Source organism: Colletotrichum chrysophilum (assembly GCF_026319265.1).
Source record: "Colletotrichum chrysophilum strain AFK26 chromosome Unknown scaffold_190, whole genome shotgun sequence".
Classification (NCBI taxonomy): Eukaryota; Fungi; Ascomycota; class Sordariomycetes; order Glomerellales; family Glomerellaceae; genus Colletotrichum; species Colletotrichum chrysophilum.
Window position 1 is genome coordinate 22,866 of NW_026517477.1, and position 11,389 is coordinate 34,254.

Below are 11,389 nucleotides of genomic sequence, written 5' to 3' on the forward strand. Positions count from 1 at the left end.
AGGGCACGCGAAATCCGAGTTAGTGGAGAGCTGATTCGAAGACATATTTGTAGCAGGCGAATTCCTAGGAGAATTATCAGAGACGGGTCTAGACACAGAGATTAGACGGGGCAACAGCTGTTCCGTGGGATTATTGTTTCGAGAGGTGTTCATAGTGATGCATAACCAGAGAGGGTTATGTTGTTTTCCCGCAGTAGTAATCCCACCGGCGTTGACGAGCTATTTGGATCTTCTTCAGCCAGCCATCAAATGACGGGATGCTACCCAAAAAGGAGGGAGGAAATGGTTCACCATAGCCGCTTAACAACCTCAGTCTGGCCCTTTAGGCTGCGGCCGTGAGTTGTGATCTTGGGATTGCCCTACTGCAGGCCGTGCAGCCACGCTCGTGTCGATATGCGTGGCGATCGTGTGGGCTATGCACGTAAGCCGGCGGCCTGTCACTATTGTCACCATCGTGTTTCTGCGATCTGACACAGACCAGAGCTTTTTTGGCGATGATAGACGCGGCAGAGGGAGAAGCGAAGGCTCAGCGCGACCCTCGCAACCTCGCTCCCGGGATGCCGTGCAGACCGCCCCGGATGAGACCCCCGAAGCCGTTCAGAGCTTAGCTCGAACCCAGGGACCCATACCATGTCTTGCGCGGAGAGACGGAGATGACGGCGTCAATCCATCCCTCTTTTTCGAAATCAGATCAAGACAGTGCCCTCTATGAGCTGAGTGAAATTGCTTGTGATGGACCCAGCGAGAGGGGCGGTCTGGAATTCAGCCGCCGTTTTTGTTGTGGAGGAGCATGCTTCAACCCACAGACTTGGCTCATGCTCTGGAGTTGCCGAACATTCAGCTCTCGGCACGAGGATTTCGGAGCGTCTTCCATACGGAGTGCGAGATTTGAGGCTTAGATCAGGCGTTTCTGGAATGCACGCTGGAGAGAAAACGGAAGTTCAGCTCTCCCAAAGATTTAAGCATGAAGATGCATGGAATCTGCCAAGTCGACTACGAGCACGAATTGGCGATTGGGGGGTCGCATCTGCCGCAAACACATAAGGCTTAGCAAAATCGACTGGCACGTCATTTACCACCCGACCGGTTCTACGATTTGACATTTCAACTCGTCTGTTGATTATCTGCCGTCAACATATCCCACAGGGAGGAGGCTCAAACCACTGTTCCTCTCACCATTCTCTCGATTTCTCAGCTATTTCGAGACGAGACTCGCATAACGCCATCGAAAAGGCCGTGGCGCCCGTCTCCTCCGAAGACACACACAATGCAGGGCTTCTGAAGACTTCACACACGTTCATCAAATGTGACTCGCACGTGCAGGGCGGGACTCTTCCTCCCGGATCGACATGGCGACCCACGGGCGACATGCTTTCTTTTTGGTGATTTCCCATATGCAACCTGCGTGCTTCCAGACCAAGTTTTCCTTTTTCAGCCAATAAGCTGCATGGGATACGGCCACAAACCCGAGTCTCCACGGCTGAGAAGCTTCTCCCTTTCCCACACACACCTGTTTTTTTCTCTCTCTCACTAATTCCTTCCAACGCATTGTCCCTGCCAAGATGGCTCCGCGGTGCTATGAGCCGATGACTGCATCTCGGACAACACCGTCAACAAGAACCCTTGCAGGCTGCAGCCAGAGAGACGGGTTCCTTGCAGCACTTTCAACCTGAAGCAGCGCCTAGCATACTAGTCGGCGTGGTTTAGGCGAATGCCTTGGCTACCTCGCAGGTTCCCGCATGTTCCAAGGGCAACATTCCCCCCCACTCTCGCAAGAGTATGCTTATCTGACTATGGGCCGCCTCCACTTCTCCCCTCCGATGCTCCGATGAGCCAGCCAGAGGCTGAACGAACGGGTTTCTGCGTAGCGGCGATGCCCATCCGCACGCGAGGTAAAGGCAGCACGCTGGAGCTAGTCAAGCCATATTCGCTAGCGTCCGCAAGCCTGGTCTCGTAAGGCCTGGAGAGCCGGCTCGGGGACACAGGGATGCGATTTCTTATGTCTTGATGGGTCATAGAGAAAAGCAACTGTTCATGGTGTTGAGTTCTTACCACTGCACTACCTCATGGCAATATGGGTGAAGCAATCGCGAGATGAATCCAAGGGAACAAGGAGTCTGAGACCCGGAAAGACGCCATATTGTTGGCGGACGTGGTGGCCGATGTTCGCCCCCATCCCTTGGGAATGGAAGACGCCTTCCGGTCCTTGATTTGGGCGTTGCTTCTCGTGATGTCTACTGTATTTCGGCTGGTATATATCCTGGGGTTTTCTCGCGGTCTTTCCTCGATTGTTTTCCTCTCCATCCTCATCAGCGCAGTCATCTCCTGCATCTCCTTCTTTCGACAAGCTCTAGTCAACCCATTCCTTCGTTTCAACCCGAAGCTTCAAGGGCTCCAGTCTTTAGAGGACCTCCAGTTGCAGCAGCCATGAAGACAACTACCGCCGCCGTGTTGGCCTCCCTTTTCGGGATGGGCGTTGCCCAGTGTGCCAGGGACAACTGTCTGCGAGGTATGTGTTCATCCCATCTCACCCATGCTTCCCACGCGTCCCATCCCGGGAGATCTCGTCTATAGGATCGACAGCTAACACTCCACTCTCTAGCCATCGCGGCCAGTGCTTTCCCGACCCGAAGCGGTACTGCGGACTGCTCTCGCTTTCTGCAGGTCACTGCCACTGCCAGTGCCGTGTAAGCTTTCACACCCCTGAGCCACATCACTCTTTCTCTGACACGATCGTCTCCAGGACCGCGACCGTGACCGTGACCGCCCCCACCTCCGGTGTCTTCACTTCAACCTTGACCGTGAGCGAGTCCGGCGCCGCCGGCTCCGTGGGCACCAGCACCGTCCTCGAGACCACGACCTCCACCGCCACCATCACCGATGTCATCGGAACCACCGAGGTCGTCACTGCTTCCACCGAGACCGTCATTGTCCCCACCACCGTCGTCGTTTCTTCCACCAGGACTCTCTTCTTCGGCACCACTGAGATCGTCACCGTTGCTACCGAGACGCAGACCGTCGATGCCACCATTGCCGTCATCAAGAAGCGCCAGGTCGCCACCAACATCCCGACCTATGCCTCCGCCTGCAGTGGCTTCGCCCGCTACTCTTCGGCCTGCTCCTGCCTCGGTGTCACGGCGCCCACGAACACCGTCGCTCCGGCTACCGTGACCACGACCACGACCGTCCCGGCCACCGTCATCTCCACTGCTGTTGTCACCGTCACCGTCACCGGCGACGCTGCTCCCGGCTCGACCGTCCTGACCACGAGCACCGTCACCGAGACCGAGCTTGCGGCCACCACGGTCACCTCCGCCGAGACCACCTCCGTGACCGCTACGACTGAGATTGGCAGCACTTCCACGGACTTGATCGAGGAGACCACTTCGCTGACCAGCACCTTCATTTTCAACGCTACCTTCACCACCTTCATTACCCGCACCACTTCTCTGCCGCCTGTCGTGAACAGCACCACAACCACCGGCATCAGCTCTACTGCGGACATTAGCTCTTCCATCTTCTCCAACGTCTCTACTTCTTCCACTGAGATCAGCACGTCTACGGACATCATCTCCACTACCTCTACCGTCTTCCCTAATACCACTACTACTGAGTTCACTTCGATCTCGTCCACTCTCTTCCCCAACAGCACTACTGTCGAGTCTACCACCTCTACTGTTTTCCCCAACAGCACCGTCACGACCGACATCATCTCCTCTACGGACATTAGCTCTTCCACCTTCTTCCCTAACAGCACTACCATTACCACCGAGGGCCCCTCGTCCACTCTTTTCCCCAACGTCACTTCTACCACTGGCGTTTCTTCCTCTACTTTCTTCCCTAACGAGACTTCCACCGAGGTTTCCACTTCCACTATCTTCCCTAATGAGACTTCCACTGGAGTCCCTTCATCGACTCTCTTCCCCAACGTCACTTCCACTTCCACTGAGGTCTCTATCTCCTCTACCTTCTTCCCCAACGTCACCTCCACCACCGGCGTTCCCTCTTCCACCCTCTTCCCTAACGTGACCTCCACCGAAGTCTCCTCCTCTACTCTGTTCCCCAACAGCACTGCCATCGAGACTTCCACCGAGGTTCCCTCGTCCACCTTCTTCCCCAACAGCACCATCACCTCCGCCACGAAGACGGCGACTTCCTTCCCCAACTCGACCGCCACGGACATCACCGCCTCCACCCTGTTCCCCAACAGCACCGTCGTCGAGTCCAGCACCGAGTTCCCCTCGTCCACTCTCTTCCCTAACAGCACTGCGACTGCCACGGAGACTCCCACCAGCTTCCCCAACAGCACCATTGCCAGCACCATCTTCGACTCCTCCACCTCTGACCTCAGCTCGACCAGCACTGGAGCTCCCAACGCTACCGTGACCGAGATCTCCACCACCATTGAGGCTTCTTCCACTGAGACCGTGACCTCCACCGAGATCGCGACTACTACCGACGAGTCCAGCACTGATGTTGTCACCTCCACGGACGTCAGCACCACGACAGAGGCCACTTCCACTGAATTCAGCACCACTTCCTCCGCCACTGAGTCCTCGATCCAGGACTCCACCCCTTCAACCACTGCCTCAACCACCACCGTCGTCTCCACAACTTCAAGCACCTCCTCCACGGCCTCCCCGACCGCCAGCGCCGTCTTCGCCCGCAACATCTGCCTGAAGGTCACCTCCCCCGGCCTCCTCCAGGGCGCCAAGCTCACCCTCGGCCCCAACCGCTTCAACCTGAAGAACGAGCGCGACGCCACCCCCGCCGCCCTGTTCGACATCAACCTCACCACCGGCCAGGTCTTCCAGAACAACGGCGAGACCGTCGCCCTCTCCGCCCCCTTCGAGGCCGACACCCGTCCGCTCAACGGCTTCACCCCGTCCCAAGTCCTGCGCATCAAGCTCGCGCCCCTCGTCTGCGAGACCTCCGGCTCCAGCCTGCCCGTCGGCGTGCCCCTCAACTGCACCGCCTCCGGCAACGACGGCCAGAACACCAACTCCTACACCCGCTTCTTCTACAACAGCAACGATTCCGAGGGCATCATCCGCATGTCCACCGCCAGCCGCGTCTTCAACCGCGTCAACACCGAGCTCAAGCTCGCCCCTTACTCTGGAGCCGACTGCAACTAGAGAAGAAGCATTTCAAGAGCGGAGTCGGTCTGACGCTGGCAACATGGACCCGACACCAAGCCGCAAAAGACAAAACATAAGCCGTTCGATTTTGCGAACATGTAACTTTATGCACCAATTTGCTTTGGGCAATATCTTTGGGAGCCCTCTAATCTTGATATATACATCTGGGATCCCCTTTTTGCTTAATGGATAGCTTCTTTGTCTTTTTGTCTTAATCTTAGGTCACTCGCTTGCCAAATTCAAGTCACTCCTTCTTCTTCTTCTTATAATTACGAGCTCCATTCCGTGCCATTGTTGAATAGACATCATTCGTGCTATGCTCATAACATGCAGTATTACAGAAACTTGAACCGCGGGAATTAAACCATCTTTTGGCTTCCAGGCCACTGTTAATCACTATCTAGCGAGACTTCATAATTGGGTTGGATGAGCAGAGTCGAGCTCCACAGCCGATCATGCGAGTATCTCCCCCTGCTCGCATCAGCCAGAAGAAATTGTCCCCAGTTGTGTAGCGCACCATTTTGAGTGACTCTTTTAGCAGATCATTGATATGCAGTCATCATTGGCAATTCGCGGTTGGTTCATCGTGCAGAATAACCTGTGGGCGGTATGCAACTGGACCCGCCCTAAACCCAATACTCTTCGTGCTTACTCTGGCCCCCTTCCTTCTCCTCTGAAAAAGTTCGCAGCACAAATCCTAAAAACAGTCATCACAACATACCCAGAACATCGCATCAACACCTCTACGATGATCCTTGTCATCAGCGAGGCAATGATGAGACGCGGCTTTGAATCATGTGCTATTTTTGTCTCTCGTCTTTATCTTTTATTCCTTCTCATAGCAGTTCCAGGTCACGCCATGGCAAATTTAATTGATGATGGAGAGGATTTCTCCAATAACCTTGCCTCAGACCTCGCACCGTAAGTTCTCCATCATCCGTCACGCGACCATCAGGTTAGGTCTACGTGGTGTTGACACATGATCAGGCTTCTTGCCCTCTTCGGTGAGCGAGTTACCATGCAATTTATGAGCGAATCCATGGGATGGGCCGACTCCATCATGCTTGCCATGGCCCCGCTCGGTGTGATTACGATTCTTGTCAGCGCGATACGGGTATGCGGATATCGGTGGCTTCGAGCGCTTATCGGTCGGTCGACTGAAAATACCGTCACCGCAGAACTTGAAGTTCTTTCGTGCACGTCAAACGAGTCTTGCGAGCTTCACGATGGACAGACTGTTGTCAGATGTCTCGGAAAAGCAGACATATGCGAGTTTATCTGCATCTACCCACCGAAGCCCGCACGTGAGATTACGGCTGCTTGCGTCATGGATATAAAAGAAGCTCTTTCGTACGGAAATCTTCTCGAAATGCGACGTCAAGAATCATGTAGGACATCCATTGTAGAACTCTCTGTCATCTCCGATTCGCAGTTATGACAAGACCAGATTATATGTCTCTGGTTCTTCTGTCTGAGTTCAAGCGCTTGCGCTGACCATTGATAAGTTTCAGTTCGGGAAACAAAGCCTACAGACTCCCACAACACCTCGACACTGATCTCGCCTACGTCTAGCAAGACCAAGAAGACTTTTACTAAGGCGTCTTGCTACGACGTCGAAGCGGGTCAAACTCCCCTTTCGAAATACCCGCAAGGTCTCGCAATCAACAGTCAGAACAACAGGCAAAACAATCAATCAGGAGCCGAGTTTGCCAACAAGACGAAGTTAACAAGACCACTTAAAGACAATGAGATTATTATCATACGCAATCGTGAACACCAGTCACCAAATATTAGGCTAAACTGTCAAGTTGACAGCAATAGATGGTCTCTTTGGGTCTGCGCAGTCTTTGGCATTCTGTTACAAGGAGGTGTTTTGTTCTTCTTTGTGCTAATGACTCAAAGTCCTGCATTGAAATTCGATAAGGATGGTCTGCCTGTCGACGGCTATGCTATGCCTCTTTCAATTACCGGAACTCTGCTCCTAGTCCTCGGAATGCTCATCTGCGGCCGTGTGGTAGTTCGAGGAAGCAACGAGACGGTCTACACCATATCTCCTGGACAGAGTCAAGAAGCTCGTGCAATGACCATGGTTTGGCTCCAAAAGCAGAAAACAGTCAGCGATCAACAATTGAGTCAGCTGCCGTGTATACCGGTATTCGGCGCTTTCGGGCCATTACTTCCTCACGAGCTTCTGAGGGTGGCGGCCGCGCAGGGAATCCCAATACACACAGTGTACCGGTTGAGCCGACCGGGGAGGCAGACGAGGGGCAGACTCTAGACCGAATGTTGTCGAATAGCGACGCAAAACAACAGCAAGTTCAAAATTCTCCGAAAAGGGACGATCCAAGCCGTGGGATTCAGCTTTTGACGGTGTTTGGGGCACTCATTAGCATTCTCGGCATCGGGGGCCAATTTACAGGCCTTAGAAGCATGCATTGGCTAGCTTCGATAACGCAACTGGCGGCCACCTGTATCATGACGTTCCTGAGGGCGGTGATTAGGCGATATTTATCCCAGCCAACAAAGTCTGAGAGGATAGATCTTGGCTTCGAGATGGAATGGTTCGTCATGTCACTTGGAAACCTTGATACAGCATTGTGGCTTCCAAAATTGCCGGATCAGAGGTCTGTGCTTGAAAGAGTTAGGGACAGATTCTTCCGCTACGACCTGAAGATTCTTATAGAGAAGTTCAAGGGTCTAGTTCCCCGGCACGCGTCACACAAAGCAGGCACCTCAGTCCAAAGCAAGTCTTTCACATGGGTTATACTCTCAGGGAAGACGAGTACAGTGCAGTGGACCCAGGGGTTTAAAGAATCAAAAGCTTGGAGGGTGAACAACCTGAGAAATGTGAGCGGCATGTTTCAACTGAGACGATACCTTGGGGAGCTTGGTAACTGGAAAGGGCCTGCATACGCCGAAGCTCTCACCCTATCTCGAGCTATTGAAGCCATTCTAGACACTTTTGCTCCGTATCTCATGAACGTGGACGACAAAAAAGGCTGTATTTGGAACGTACAGGTTGCAGGCGCTGGCAAGGAATCAGAGACTATCCGATTTCACATCGACTGGACAACGGAAGGGTGGCAGGTCCGCACTGACGAACTTGACTCCGCACTTTCACTCTGGCTGTACTCAGTAGATGGTGTTAACGCGGAGGCAGAACATGGCAGTTTCCCTTCTGAGCGCGGTAGTTGGATACGAGACAAAAAGGCACCACACCGATGTGTGCAGATCCTTGGCTTGTCTACGGGCAATCTTACTCGAGATTTGGATTGGTGGATGCCAAACCGTCTGGAAGGGATCTTGGAAGCGAAGAGGTCACAAACTCAACAACCTCACCAGACGTCCCAGTCCACTGATGATACGAAGTCGCGACACAAGGTACAGACCAGGCGGATTGGCCTTAGTGGTCTGAGACACTCTCTCGCAGATGACGCAACCAAGCTTTACCAAAACTCGCAAAGTGGTCAGCTGTTTCCCGAGTGTACATCGCAACAGCCCGAACACACCTGTTGGCAATGGCAAGATGCTCTCTCTCATAGCTTTAGGTCGAAGAGCGATATCCTTGCGCGGGAAAGGATTAGCTCTGGGTCCAAGGGAAATGGCTCGGGATCGAAAGAAGACGGCACAGGATCGCAAAAGCCCATCTATCCGTTCTTAATTGTTGACTCACAGGACTCACTTGAAAATCTCTATGCCAAAGATTTGCTGTCTTGTTTCATGTGGGCATTTGCGAGTCATTTGAAGCCGTTTGCCATTGGGCGACATTTCAAGGCAACAATAAAGGCTTCAACTACGCAGGAGCTGCCCGAAACCCTTGCATTTCGAAGCACTGAACTCTCTTACCTTGTTCAGCGCATCGCGAGCTTTGGTTCTTGGACTGAACGCGATGTTTATCTCTGTCTATTGCCTGCATTGAGCTCTTCGAATAACCTCCCGGGCGTCAGTGCTATTGTTGACACAGCTCTGGAGGCTGCTGCTGAACAAGAACGGGAAAGGAATTGGACAAAGGCGTGGGTAGCCTATGAATGGCTTTATAGAATTTGCACCAGGTTCTTCCTGCCATCCAGTCCAATTGTCTGGGAATTTTTGGCCGCAATAGTACTGTTTGAGTTCAATATCGGGAATACGAAGGTGGATGATCTCTTCTCAAATCATGATGCCGCCTACCGTTCCGGCAACATGACCACGGTCAAGAAACAGTTGGCTGCGCTACTGAGCAATGAGAGCACTGGGATTCTCCGTGTGAGAAACAAAATAATGAAACTTGCCGAAGTCTACAGCCGCGTAACACCGCTTGTTTTGAGTCCTGGCCCAGGGGAGGACCTAGAATCGATTTGGGACCAGGTGGAAGACTTGAGGTTTCAGCCGATATATGCGTCCGTGGTGGATGAAGGTCAGGGCTCCTTTAATAGGCCAGTGGATAAACGCGATATATTTGGAAGAAGCCTGCTTCATTGGATGATGTCGGGCGATTTGGGATCTGTCACAGTTCCCTCTCCAAGTTGGCTACGGAACCCAAAGATGTTTCAGCAGGCCTACAAGTCCTGTGCAACATATCTAGGCCACAGAAATGAAGATCAGACGCCGCGTTTGATCCGAATACTCGACAGCGCCTTCAACGACGAAAATGGGTCAATCACTGAGTCGGATATCCAGGAGGTATTGGTCTTCCAAGCTCGCCAAGCCCAAAGGCTTCTGGATATCGGGGCGGATCCGAATGCTCGCGATAGGATATGTTGGACACCACTCCATCATGCCTGCGAGGTTGTCTTACCACGACGCTCAAAGAGGTCAAGCAAGCGACCGACATGGCTGGAATCATATCAAATTTCAACGCGTTCGAATTTCAAGGCCCCTGTTGACGCGAACTCGGAGATTGTACTCCCCTCCAGCAAAACGACACTCCCCCAAAGAGAAGATTCCGACCATGCCGAAGCGTCAGACTATGCGGAGAAGTTCGATATTGCGAACTCCGATGACTTGGGTACAGACATAAGGTGGGAAAGACGTCAGCAAGACAAAAGAACGGAAAACTTCTACGTAAAGTTGGCCTTGGAGAGAGTGGAAATCCTCCTGCAGAGGAATGCCGACATCAACGCTCAAAGCCTCGACGGCAGTACTCCTCTACACTGTGCCGTGCGGAGTGGCTGTGGCAGCCTAGTTGATCACTTGATGAAAAAAGGCGCCGACGAAACCATTGCCAACTGTAATGGACACACACCATTTCACCTGGCAGCTATGGCAAACGAGACCTTGTTGTTGTTCAAACTCCATCCACGCAGTATTCTTGGGGCTGAAACGAAGGACACGGCTGGCCGAACGGCGCTCCATCTTGCCGCTATGACCGATAGTACAGATTCAATGGATACATTGTTTCAGTTGCCTCGAATAAGAGAGAATACTCCGGACAACAATGATCGAACCCCGCTTCACCTTGCCAGCCTATTTGGGAACGCAGGTGCTACTAAACTCTTGCTCACAAGGCCAGCGGTTTCATGGAACAGCCCGGATTCGTACGGGTTTACTCCGCTTCACCTAGCGGCAATGTCAAACTCATATGACGTGGTAACGCTTCTGGTTGGACAACAGAAAATTGTTTTCGATGTGTGGGGGCAACACGGACAAGTCAACGCCATCTGGAACTCGCTGGATAACCTACGTCGAACGCCATTTCACCTGGCAGCGGAACATAGAAGCGATGAAGCAATCCGTCGCATCATAGACGGCATGAACAGAACTGGTTTCTGGGGCTCTGCCATTGCGAATGTTCTTGCACAACAGGACATTTTCGGCGATACAGCTTTGATGAAAGCCATGAATAGCAGAAGCCTCGTGTCGGCGCAAGTGTTGTGCGAGTACCAGGAAGATGAAAACGCCACAGAGAAATGGGATAAGGAATTCTTAGAACTGAAAAATCAGGACGGCTACACCGCACTAGCGATCGCAGTTTCTACGTTGTTCAAGGAAGGCGTCGAGTATCTCATTGGAAGAGGTGCCAACATGAATACTGAATGCTTCGAAAGGAAAGGCCTTCTTCATTACGCTGTCTCGTCAGGAAGTTGGATCATTGCGGGAATCATCACTACCAAAGCTGATACGAGATCACTGCGTGAGTTGATTTATAAGAGAGACATTAACAATCAGACGCCTTTGGATCTTGCAACAGACCAAGGCCCTGAATGGCAGAAGTGGGCGGAGCGATGCCCATTGCCGGTCGAGAGGCAATGGCGACTCCAACTAGCCAAGGT

The 11,389-nt window shown here is 52.8% G+C and overlaps 1 protein-coding gene across 1 annotated transcript; it reads left to right on the forward strand.

The window, feature by feature from the left end:
* Nucleotides 1-2,427: 2,427 nt before the first annotated feature.
* Nucleotides 2,428-5,135, forward strand: COL26b_012782 (uncharacterized protein; the record flags this gene model as incomplete). Its single annotated transcript, XM_053185418.1, has 3 exons — nt 2,428-2,509; nt 2,603-2,687; nt 2,744-5,135. 3 exons carry the CDS (start codon nt 2,428-2,430, stop codon nt 5,133-5,135), a joined length of 2,559 nt encoding a protein of 852 aa, XP_053030634.1.
* Nucleotides 5,136-11,389: the final 6,254 nt, after the last annotated feature.